The sequence below is a fragment of the Notolabrus celidotus genome, chromosome 7, assembly GCF_009762535.1.
Source record: "Notolabrus celidotus isolate fNotCel1 chromosome 7, fNotCel1.pri, whole genome shotgun sequence".
Classification (NCBI taxonomy): Eukaryota; Metazoa; Chordata; class Actinopteri; order Labriformes; family Labridae; genus Notolabrus; species Notolabrus celidotus.
Window position 1 is genome coordinate 7,919,895 of NC_048278.1, and position 12,336 is coordinate 7,932,230.

Consider the following 12,336-nt stretch of genomic DNA (forward strand, 5'->3'; position numbering starts at 1 on the left):
GTTCATGTCTTTTTTTTTGTTTTAATTTCCAGATACACTCAAAACTGAAGGCTTATGAAGTCGAGTGTTGCTGATCAGCTATGACATATTATTACGTCACATTACATTGAAGTATTTCCATGTCTCTAGTCGGTGGCAGTGAGTCTCTGTCACTGTCTCTTTAAGTCCCCGGCTTTTGATCTGCAATCTCCTCTTTCTTCTCAGACGTCACAGCATCCATCTCTGGACTCTGTGCCTTTTCCAACACCTTCAGTTCCTGAATTCTCTGTTGTTGGAGTCAAAGTGAGACAGAACTTTATTTGGCCTTTCTGGTAACTTTGATGAAATCTTAAATTAAATGCCCATGGAGCTTATATTAAGATGAATCAATCAGTGTTTCTAGAAGCTACTCAAAACCCAACACAGAAGGATACACACAATAAACTAAACCGTTGTTTGATTACCTGTGATATCTCTGTGTTGATGAGGTTAATGTATGGTTTCTCCTGGCCCAGAGAGGCCATATGCTCCAGAAACTCTCTTCTCTCCTCTATTTCATCCAGCACTACAAAAGACAAAGTGGTGATTATTAACAAAAGGCACTAAAGTCAAGCTTAGCATAATGAATCAAGCTTTTCAACAAAACAACCTAATGTTGTGTGTCCTCTTTCACTTTTCTACATCATCTGTTACGCTGCAGTCAGCCTCACCTTCTTCAAATCTGTCTTTCTCCTCCGAGTTCAGTCTTGCTGAATCATTTTGGGACGATTCAGCCTCTGGTTCTTCTTGTCCGGTTGCCAAAATATTCTGAAGCCTCCTCTTCTCTTTCTCTAAGTCTCCTTCGATCAAATGGAGGGGAAAAAATTAGGTATAAGAATACATCTCAAGAAGAAATATCACAAATGATTACCCAAACTCCTAGATGAAAACTGTATATTTAATTTGATATAAATATAGGCTTGTCACAACGCAACTAAAGACCATATCAGCTTCAAACACATACTTGTAGGACCAGGACGGAACTTTTCTCTTGTATATCCGTCCCCAGAACGACAGGATTCAGCACTTCGTCTCTGAGGCTTGCCTGAGAAGCATTTCTTGACAGATTTACAGGGTTTAGCCTGAGGAAGAGCTGATGATGATGTGGGATCAGAGGTGAGTGGTAGTGTTGCTCCATCTGTGGGGGAAAGCAACAAGAAAAGTGTGTAAAAGTAAAACAATTGGTTACTTTGAATGTTTCAGATACAGTATGTGTTGAGGGAAGTGTAGTAGCAAAACCAAGAGAGAGCTCACTCTCACAGTATCCTAGGTCAGCTTATTGTTCTTATATAGCGGTAGGAATTACCAGAAGGCCACTTTTAGCACACAATATAAAATATTTTTTGCAATATTCTGGATCTGATGGATCAAAAATCAGTGTTGCCACATTCAAATATTTTTTACAATACATATTTATCTTGAATTTAACAGTAAACTTACTCTGCAGGCATTCGTTAATCTTCTTTCTCTGCAGGTTGTTGAGCTTTGATTCCTGCATCATCACTGAGCACCAGGAGAGAGAGGATTAACATTTCACTGTTTACACAATATGAATGCAAACAACTTTGAGTGTCTACTTAAACATACACACAAAATCTCTGTGTTTGTCTACCCTTTACACTAGAACATCAACAGGAATATTATCTCACATCTGAGCAGATCCTGGGTCTCTCTGCTGTACTGGGTGGCTCTGGGGTTGTTCCACAGTCCCCCCCCAAGTCTGTTCTGTGCCGAGGCCTCCATCTGCAACCTTACAGATAGACATAGTTAGTAATCAGTTAGGTAAGCTAAGGATCATACTGGTAACATTAAATCTTAAAAAGCATGTTAGAAATGTTGCAAAGTAATCTAAAGTAACTTATAAGACAAAGGTAGCATGCTAACAAAAACAGCAGCTTCTGAAGCTCAACAGTCACCTCAGAGAGATTCTTCAGGACTGAGTTCATAGCCTTTTTAAACACTTTAGTGTTCAATGTATTAGTATTTTCAAGTTATGTTTTTAAGTAAGATGTACTGAAAATAAGTTAAAGGTTAAAAAAAGAACGTTTGGAAGCCATAGATATCTTTTTTTATTGGAATGATGGAGTATTATAGATTAATATATCATTAAATCTCCTGTGTTCTGATGACATCTCAGACACAGTTTGAAGTTTCAGCTTGTTTTAAAAAATGAAAGTGGCTACATTAGTTTGAGCACAGTGCAGCTCCTCTTACTTTAATGCTTGAAAGTAAACCATGCCTAACAGCATTCATTTTGGCATTTTCCTATTTATAATAATAATAATAATACCTAAGTTTTATATAGCGCTTTTAAATAACTCAAAGACGCTTTACAAATAAATAAATAAATACAAATAAAGACATACAAGACAAGCAGACGACAAGAGAAGAGTTGGAAAAATTAATGTGAGGGGAATGCCTGTTTGAAAAGGTAAGTTTTTAACTGTTTCTTAAATGAAAGAAGTGAGTCAGAAGCACGGATGTGTGGGGGGGAGAGAGTTCCAGAGGGTGGGGGCGGCTTTATGTCACCTTATTAAAGGCAGTGTACACTTCACATTGTTATTAGCGTTTCCAATACAATACAGCACTTTCACTTAAGCACTGTTATGGTTTACTCTACTCACCTCTGCATACAAGTGATAACCATCAGGGTTATAACCACTTCACTTCACATTTACCATCAAGTAATAGAAAGACAGGCTGTGGTGATAATTCTTTAAAGCTACACCGGAAGTGTTGAATTACAGTTTACTTAGGTCAACAGCAGCTGAACTATTTTTTTAGATGTCATGGGGAGATTTTCTAATTCAAAGCTGAAAGCAACATTCAAATAAAAGTTATTGACAATCATCAATCAATATAATACACCAACACACAGACACACTCACGGGGCTGTAGCTAAAACATTTGGCCCACAGAGGTTAGTCAGTGTCGGGCTACATTCGTGTCGTTGTTCCCTGATGGCTAGCGTTAACAAAAAAACAAGAGGAATAAGTAGTAGACTGAAATAAAAATGGGTAAACGAAAAAAATGAGACAACTTACTCTGACACTTGTTGTCTTATCAGAAGTCCCTAAAAAGATGTTTTCGTTCTACTTCCTGTGTTTACATCAGCTTCTGTTGACATAGCAACACTGTTGCTAGAAGCACGTCTATGAAAAAGCGAAAAAAACCTTTTTGTCCCAAACGCAAAGTATCTTTAAAAAAAACCTATACAGTTAAATATCAATAGAATCGTTTACACATTTTGTACGACACTGACTTCTTTTTATTATTATTAAGTTTAAGTTTCTGTCAAACTAATTAGTTGTTTTCAATTTCATTTGATTATTTATTGTTTACATTTTTTTCATGTATTATTTTGAAGCTTCTAATCTATCCTTTTCACTTTTCTAATTTTCCCAATGTGATGTCGTCCCGTTATTCTGAAAAACTATTTTAATGTCCTTTTAAAGCTGCTGTTGGTAGGAATGGTGTATAAAACGTTACTTTTTTTCTGCTGGGTTTGGAGAAAAGTTCATAATACCCATGAGAACTCATCGGTAAGTGGAGTAATTTGAGACTATTGCGAAATCTCTGCGTTTTCCAATGCCTTTGTATCAAGTAATGTTATTATTCCCCTCGTTCCCGTTATGACGGACCAATCATAGTTAATCTCCAATCCTCCATTCTGATTGGTTAAGGGGCGGCCCCTACTATGTTCTCCGATTGGTTATGAGTCCGGCACTATCATGACTGCACATGCCGATCTGTGTTGGGGTGCTAAGAGGAAATCTGGTTAGGAGGGGTTGGGTTGGCATTCAAAGTCCCTCTCTTTGAAAAGATGTTTACTCCGTGACTACCAACAGCAGCTTTAATGCTTTTATTTACTTATCATTTTAATAATTTTTATTTATTTATCTTTGAAAAACCTCTTAAACTATGATTTATTGGTCTATTGCCACAACACTTCATTCTGTTTTAGTAACTTGTATTCTTTTTAACCTCACGTTGTATTCTGTTTTGCATTGTTAAAATTCCTCCTCCTTGTCTGTCAAAAGGTTTATTTTGTTATTTGAACCATGTTTTGTTTGTCAAATCACTTTGTAAACATTTGTTTTTTTAAAGGTGCTATATATATATTTTTTATAATTATTATTATTATTATTCTTTTAAAAACCTTCCTCTTTTTTTCTCAAGAGCCAAACACAATTACAGCATACCACCACTAGATGGTCACACAGAGTCTTGGTTATACTGCATCTTCAATCAATACTCATGGTAAACATACACAAATATTTGTAGTTCAATACACATGCCAGAACCAAATTTACGAAGACAAGCTCTGAACTCAACGTAATGTTCAATGATTTTTGTATGTGGTGTAAACGTGGCCTTAAAAAGAAAAAAAAACACAATATTAAATGTCTGTCTCCTTCATATTAAAATGTAATGGAATAAAATGATAATTATAAAGAAAGAAACCCTCTTATCTAGGAGAGATTTGAGAGGCTCTGTATCGAAGCCCTCATAATTTTTTGTATTTTATGTTTTTAAAATGTTTATCTTAACATTTAAGGGCCTTTATCCAACATTGTAAAGGAAATACATTTAATTATGTAGGGCACAGCTTAGAGTGCACATCATTTCGTCTTCCAAGTTTTCTGTCTTATGAACACACAAACACACACACACACACACACACACACACACACACACACAAAACCCCAATGTACTCCAAGGCCCTGGGATGGAAATTCTTCTGCTAAAGGCACAGCTATTAACCTTAAATACATTCACATTGTATTTTTAAATCTTTATATTTTTTTGTTTTTGTGAAAAACAGCCACCACAGCTTTGTGTCTGGTGTAGTTGTGTCTAAGAGGGAAAGAGAGAGTGTTTATCAGTGGTGGGTAAGTCATCATGGATCGGCAGCAGTCAGAAGTTCATTATCTTTATGAAGACAGCAGCCTGTCTCTCACACATGTCGACAGATAAACAGCAGCCAGAATATAATCACCTTCAACACAGGTCTTCTCAAAAGTCAGAGTTGAAGGCCCTCACTGAGACAGAGGCCGACTTGGAAAGTCAAGTGTGGGGTGTGTGGTGAACTACGACTATTCACTCGACAAAAGATGAGATTTTAATTTCAGACTTAAAAACAAACTCCTGATAAATATTATTTACTAATATTTTTAAATGTATTCTATAAACATTAAATACTTAGAAGTAGTGTTGTAAAAAAAATGATAGAAAAATACATGACATCTCTTTCTGATGGAGCATTATATCTTTTCAAACACAGAACTTATACTAAACACATTAACCCTCTGTGCCATGTCGGACAGACATGAGCCACCATTACTCTACCGGGTGAGGGTGCGCTTTTGCAGTATTGTACATTATGTAGTGGCTTGACCAGTTTATCTAATTCATAACTACATTGTTTTTTCAATATTAATACATACTTGGAATTTATACTGTGTAGTAATCTATTAATGTGCCCTGGTGTATTTTTTTTCCATCTATAGAAAATGTTTACTTCTAATGAAAAGGTATAATTTCACCACATTTGTTCTTGTATTATTTTCTATTATAACATGAATTAATTAAAGCACATTAAAGCACCCTGCAATAACTACGATATAACTTTAATTACTTTATTTCCCATTTAAAGTGGATCACAAGGAAAACTTAGACGTGTAACCCTTTAAAAGTTCATGCCAATACTAAGACCCTGGAACCTGGTCCAGTAAAGGGATGGGGGAAAAAAATTCAAAAGAAAACTGGGGTTTTATTGGGCCATTACCATGATATGTCCAAGTATTAGTCTGGATATATAGAGAGAGCATTTAATGAGACAATGTGCACATGACTGCTCAGGAGGTTTTTTCAGAGATACCTTCTACTCCTAAACCCACAAAATAAATAGACGGTGAGTTTGAGGTGAGATCGAGGAAGTTTTTACTGATTGTAATTGAATAATTTTGAAGGGAAAAAGGGGACAGCTACGTAACTGATGCCTACGCTCCACCTCCTAACGGTCAAAACCTACATGAGAAAGAGAGATTTGAAGTTAGACCTGCAGCTGACAAAGATAGACAAGAGAGGGGAGGGAGAGATAGGGATGAGACGGGGAGGAATGGAGAGAAAGAGACAGTTTTAAAAACCTGTTTCTGTGGCCTTTTAGTGTGGGGTGGTCTGGTTAGCTGGATTTTGACTTTTTGTAAGTGGGCTTTAAAATAATAATGTTATGAAATAAATAAGACAGCAAAGCAAAAAAGAAATTTCATTTTTGTGACTTTCGAGGTCAATCTACGTAATTTCAAACTACTTGATGGCTGTTACACAGACGGTGCTCCCATCCTTCAGCTCCTTCTCCAATCTTGCTCATCTCAGTGACAATATGAAAGTAAGTATTCTGTTGAAACACTGTTTTCCTTCATAGTGACAGAAAAAAAAAGTTATTTAGATCAGTGTCTTTTGTCTTTTGGTGATCAAATTGCTGACATGAAGAGCTGATAGCTGCTAAATCTAATTTTATATCTAAGAATTTCATGAAAGTCATGTTCCTGTGTTCCTACACAGTGCAGAAAACGTAAGTGTTATCTCATGTAACTATCACATTCTAACCTTACCATACACCTGCTACAAACCATGTATGCATGGCCTTGGTTTTTAAGAGTTAAAGCCAATAGATTTGCACATCTTTACTATTTTATACAATTGCATCTGAGAGTAGCATGGTATCCTGCAAAAGTGGAGCTTACAGCAAAATGCCTTTTATTTGAATGTTGTGGAATTACAGAGCAGAGTCACATCCTTCAGTGTTAGTTTTAAAGTTTGTTAAAAAACCATGCTATCAGTAGTGTAAGCTCCTGAGAACAATTCCACTTGTGCTTGTAACACTTAGGTATTTCAAAGAGAACTGTGTAGATCTGCTGTATGTAGATCTGCAGGGAGAAAGCTGGCATCCTTTTCACTTAGTCAATTATTGTCTTCTATGACAGGTTTTATCTTTTTGAGTCTAGACTCCCATGTCAATCTAATATGACTAATAAGTCTTCCACTGTACACATAATCAAGATGTCTATGCTGAAAACAATAATCACTGATGGTGATTGGTGGTCCTTGTTGTGGTTATATTTAAAGTTTCACTGAATCTAAAATGGTGCTACAGCTGTCTGATTTCAGCAAACCATGTATGTGTATTTAAGTTAGGGTCTTTTCACTACAAAAATCCTTGCATAACTGGGTTTCTACCGATAACATGAACAGTTGAAGCTTCACATAAAGCAGGAAAATTGTACACAAAAATAAGGACTGTAGATGTTGTTCATCACTGACATTGGATATGTGTTAAAAGCATTGAGGTGACCAACAACACTTGAGCCTCATCTATAATTGTCACTATTATGTATGAGATGCATTAAAAATTGTATCTGTCTTAAGATGTAAAAGCACTTTGCAGGAATTTGATTTTAAAAGCATGTACTCCTTTTTGTCCATCTCTTCTCAATACTATCCAACATCACCCAGGTGTGGCAGTCTGAGGGGGACTCTCCTCCTCTGGACTCTCTGAGCAACAAACTGTCACCAAACAGCTCCGAGCAGCTGCAGGTCTCTCAACGAGTGACAGAAGAACTCTTGGATGATGATAGCCAGGTATCCTGGGATATTGAGCTCTTGCTGGCTGATTGGAGCAGCACATCACCGGACCTCAATCCTTCTATGGACACCAATGACCAACAGCTCCCACAGTTAAACACACAGTTAAATCCAAACAAAGCATATCATGAAGCAGCTTTGTTTAAGGACCAACCAGGACAGGACCATCTGCAGGTGAACTGTGGCGGCCACATGGCAGAGCTCCTCTCCCTTCCTGACACAACAGCGGTGGTACGCCCAGAGCTCTACCAACATGGTTATCACGACGACCAGACAGGGCTGACCTCATTTCCCAGTGTTCCCAATGCAGATCAGTTTGGCTTCTCCCAAGGTGGCAGTGTGGAGAGGCACAGCAGAGGCAACCACACTGAAGTCTCTTCATGTGACTTTAACCCTTACTATCCCCGGCCCTCTATGGTTACCTTTCATGACAGTAGGTTCATTTCACCACAAGCTGTGACCTCTGACCCCCGACACTACAGCTACGTGCCTCACTTTAACCACAATGGCAACATTTACTGTGACTATGCCCACTGCCAGGCCACTGGTAATTTGCCCCTTCACCAGCAGCCCATGCTGATCAGCCCACAGCTGCCCCCTGGTGGCATGGAGGGGAAGCGAGGCCGAAGGCCTACAGGGAAAAAGAGGCCTGCCATCCACAGCTGTGAATACCCAGGCTGCAGTAAGACATACACCAAGAGCTCACACCTCAAGGCTCACCTCCGTACACACACAGGTACTCCTCATTGAGCACAGAAGCAACTAAACTACTACAACTATTGCAGATTCAAAATAAACATTCATGTTTTATCTTGGTATTAATTATCAGGGTTTTTTTCCCTCTTCAGGAGAAAAGCCTTACCACTGTTCATGGGAGGGCTGCAGCTGGAAATTTGCCCGCTCAGATGAGCTGACACGCCACTACCGCAAGCACACAGGCCAAAAGCCCTACCAGTGTCTGCTGTGCCAGAGGGCCTTCTCCCGCTCTGACCACCTGGCTCTGCACATGAAGAGGCACATATGATGACAAACACATACATGCATACAAAACACTGCCAATTACTCAGGAGAATTAAAGGTAGAAGATTATGATGACCTTGATATACTTTGAAGTTCATATTTAACTCTGGTTAATAATACAGACCTAATCACATAAGGCTAAAATACTAAACTTATCCTCTCACAGAAGGATGCTTTGTGAGGACCAACACATCCTTAATGTAATACCAGATTTCTTTTGGCAGTAAGGACCACAGAGACAGACACTGTACACACTGTGTGCATGTAGACAGCAGACTTAAACACTAAAAGACCTGTCATTAAATGTGAGTAATATGGGAAGCTATACAATACAATAATAATCTATTCTGTATGATCATGTGGCACGCTGAACAAAGTCATGTCTGCTTGGCATCAGTGCTTAGGTGCATCAATGCTGAGGTGATCTGATATCTCTGTCTTATTACTCTGAGAACCTTGAGAATGTTTATTGTAATATAAACAACTTTAACTTTATTTGTTATTGTTTAAGCTTTTTAATTTATAGAAAACTGAGCTTTTGTGTCTGTCGTCAAGCAGAACTCAAAACTGTACATACTCTTTGATAATAAAGCTTTTACAGTTAGCATCTACAATGAGCAACATATTTATTAACCTTTTATGTCAACAGAATGTAATTCCTTTTATATTATTATAAGAGTGTTTTAAAGTCTAAGATGTTTTCCATGTCATAATTTTAATAAAGACCTATAATGCTGTAAAACTGATTATAGTGCACCATCACAGTGTGGAGTTTAACATATCTTATAGAAGTGAATCAGCAGTCATAGTAAGAGCTGAGATCTTTTCACCACAGTATTTCTATGAAGCCTAATACTTTTATCTTTGTCACATGACAGGACAAAGTTAAAGCTCTCATAAGGACATATTCTTTCTTTCAATGGTCTTTTTTATTGAAAGTCAATAGTATATAAAAAGGTCAGGTTGTACAATGACATTTTTTTCCCACAACACTCACCACAAAACACAAAAGCACAGAACAAACCGCCACAGAATAGCTACAAACGACAGGGTAATGATCAGTTACCTCTAAGGATATTTTAACTATTAACTTTTAAAGCCTGTAACTGCTGCTACCAAGGTGATTCAGGGCATGCGACACATGTTCCAGAACAAAGTTTCATAGTAAGTTTCATAAAAAGAGACAAAAGCAAGAAAACACTAATCATGCATGTAGTCGACATAATCATGACAGACATGAGAGGTACTGCTTTGTCATCAGAGGTCACCAAGATATACACTAAATACGAGTTCCTCACCACAGTTTTCACTGAGAAATAGGAGGAGTTAGGTGTAATGTCGCTCTCTGGCCTTTAGGGGGCCACCTTTGGTTATTGCATCAGACATGCCTGCAGGCTGGTATCAGCCGGCTGTTGGCAGCTTTGTCTACAGTGTTTCTAATCTGGGTGAGGGTGAGGTCAGGACAAGAATCTGCTTATGCAACTGAGCACTCACTGATTCATCCTGATTATGTCAGATGATGGAGGCGGTCATCACATTATGGAGCTCCCATCTCTCTCACATACGCATGCACACGCATGTACGCACATATATGCACATGTATACCCTCAGAAGACACATAGAGAGAGGGACAGACAATTAGACAGCACATTAAGCCACATAATTTAAACCTGTTTGTATAAATCATGCTAAGTGGTTTGATAAAGAACTAAGCATCACTAATCTAGGTTAGATGTTTTCACTTTATTTTACCTAAAAGGGAGACGCTCAACCAGTTTTACATATTTTTTGTCTAGATTTCCTAATATAAGGGAATTTATCTAATTTTCACATGTATTGTACGGTTCAAGTGTAACATCATAAAAGACATCTTTGTGTTGCATAATGGGGAGGATTGTATTCAGACATTTCTGGACCATAATTCATACTGCGGTTAAGATTCTCGTCCTCTGCTTCCTTCATGTTTACCTTTCATGAATTCATCCGTCTCTAAAAAGACTTAATTCTTTATCAATACGCAACACACTTGGTTGCTAGAATGCCCCTTTAAGAATTTCTCACGAGTTTTAAGGCGAAAGAATTAAAAGGGTCACAGCAGGTATAATAGGTTCTATTCATTCCTACTTGTTACGAAGAAGGAATTATGAGCACCCTGGTCTGGTGATTAATTTTTACTTTTCATTGTACCAGTGTGGCTGTGATGGTTTAACTGCAGACGTAAGGATGTGAAGGGAGCGTGACCATAACACTACACACTCACATCGCCAACAATTCAGCACTCCACTCAAAGTTGGATAAACACGCCAAGTTTTCCTGGTAAATGCAGTGCTGCTGACACCGTTGATAATCAATTATCCAATGAGACTGTGCTCACACAACAAGCCCTCACACATCAGCTGCTAAATCCACAAAACCTCCATGAGGCTTCAACTGCGGTGTCTTTTTTTTAAGGCACAGTGTTCAAGGGTAAGTGATTTGGGATTTCGAGGTGACATGAGGACAGAGTTCTGACCTCCAATGCCCCAAAAAGAACAAACAAACTCTTAAGCAAATCCCATTTCTAGTTCCACTTTCTAGTTCCTCCTTCCCTGTTTACATAATACTTTACCTCCACAGAGGGTACTGTGCAGCCCTTACGCAATTATAGAAATATTCAAAACAAGCACTGAAGCATGACAAAGACACAAAATATATAACCATTAAATATTTATGAGTGTCCTTTCTGTTAGAGCAGAGGAGCATAGCGCTAGAAACTGATCAAAGTGGAAAAAAGCAGAAGTATTGTCATGTTTGTAACCTATTTGAGAATTTAAATCTAATCACAGTGATGCAGGAACAATTCTAACTGCAATGTTTAGCATGTATTTACTGACTGATAGAAAGTTACACTATTTCTGTAGACTTGTAGGTTAAATGTTCTGAATGTTTTAGTTGTAAGATTTAATAGAGAGAGCACAATTGGCTGATTTACTCTTGGGCTTTTTTGACTACTGAGTTTTGATGCTTTTAATGTTTTGTGCTTTATCTACCACTGCCAAGCAGCTACTAAACTTTATTGCCTTTTATCTATAACAATGGTAATAAAGATCTGTTCTTATTGTTTTCTTTATTGGACCATTTTATGAGTCAGGAAGCACAAAAATGTTCCCTAGTTAGCAATCAAAGATCCAGTTTGCATTAATTAGATACTGTAGAAAAGTGAATGTATCTTCCATGTAGTATTAAAATGAGTTCATTGCCTTTTGTGTGTTAACAAAAGGGATTTCACTTAGAATAAGTAATCACAGAGTGTCGATATATATACATATTTGCTCACTATATGTTTGTCTCTCTTAGCAGCCTCTGCCATGAGTGTATAATTATGGTGTGAATGGGGAAAGTGACATGTAATGTAAAAGCACTTTGAGTGATTGACTCAAGACGAGAGAGAGAGCTATTTAAAGATAGTCCATATTACGTTATTAAACCATATATCAGTAATCTTATCAGTATGCAATTGGCTGGTTATTGTTGGTATTTGCTGGAAATCCATATCCTGGAAATCCTTGACCAAGCAGTTACAGCTGTCATGAGTTTTATAACAAGGGCAACACTTACAGCTGTCATCACATTATAGTCAATTCTATGCAGCTTCCTTAAACATTGTATCGT

At 37.7% G+C, this 12,336-nt stretch overlaps 2 protein-coding genes across 3 annotated transcripts; one reads left to right on the forward strand and one right to left on the reverse strand.

Annotated features, from left to right (window-relative positions):
- Position 1: 1 nt before the first annotated feature.
- c7h22orf23 (chromosome 7 C22orf23 homolog) lies at positions 2-3,191 on the reverse strand. 2 transcript variants are annotated; one of them, XM_034687221.1, is made up of 7 exons: positions 3,063-3,191; positions 1,668-1,768; positions 1,459-1,521; positions 983-1,156; positions 690-818; positions 444-544; positions 2-265 (listed from the first exon to the last, which is right to left on the reverse strand). In XM_034687221.1, exons 2-7 carry the CDS (start codon positions 1,759-1,761, stop codon positions 161-163), a joined length of 666 nt encoding a protein of 221 aa, XP_034543112.1. In that variant the 5' UTR covers positions 1,762-1,768; positions 3,063-3,191; the 3' UTR covers positions 2-160. The 2 variants fall into 2 exon arrangements, with proteins under 2 accessions (XP_034543112.1, XP_034543113.1); XM_034687222.1 differs by lacking the exon at positions 3,063-3,191 and adding an exon at positions 2,907-3,023.
- A 4,325-nt stretch (positions 3,192-7,516) lies between these two features.
- klf1 (Kruppel-like factor 1 (erythroid)) lies at positions 7,517-9,298 on the forward strand. Its single transcript, XM_034688153.1, has 2 exons — positions 7,517-8,401; positions 8,514-9,298. Exons 1-2 carry the CDS (start codon positions 7,729-7,731, stop codon positions 8,687-8,689), a joined length of 849 nt encoding a protein of 282 aa, XP_034544044.1. The 5' UTR covers positions 7,517-7,728; the 3' UTR covers positions 8,690-9,298.
- Positions 9,299-12,336: the final 3,038 nt, after the last annotated feature.

Excerpts from the sequence above, each read along its gene's own strand:
- klf1 (XM_034688153.1), top strand. The coding sequence starts at position 7,729 with ATGGACACCAATGACCAACAGCTCCCACAGTTAAACACACAGTTAAAT. Across the intron at positions 8,402-8,513 it reads TCACCTCCGTACACACACAG|GAGAAAAGCCTTACCACTGT; the intron begins GTACTCCTCATT and ends TTCCCTCTTCAG.
- c7h22orf23 (XM_034687221.1), bottom strand. The coding sequence starts at position 1,761 with ATGGAGGCCTCGGCACAGAACAGACTTGGGGGGGGACTGTGGAACAAC. Across the intron at positions 1,522-1,667 it reads GACCCAGGATCTGCTCAGAT|TGATGATGCAGGAATCAAAG; the intron begins GTGAGATAATAT and ends CCTGGTGCTCAG. Across the intron at positions 819-982 it reads GTTCCGTCCTGGTCCTACAA|GAGACTTAGAGAAAGAGAAG; the intron begins GTATGTGTTTGA and ends ATTTGATCGAAG.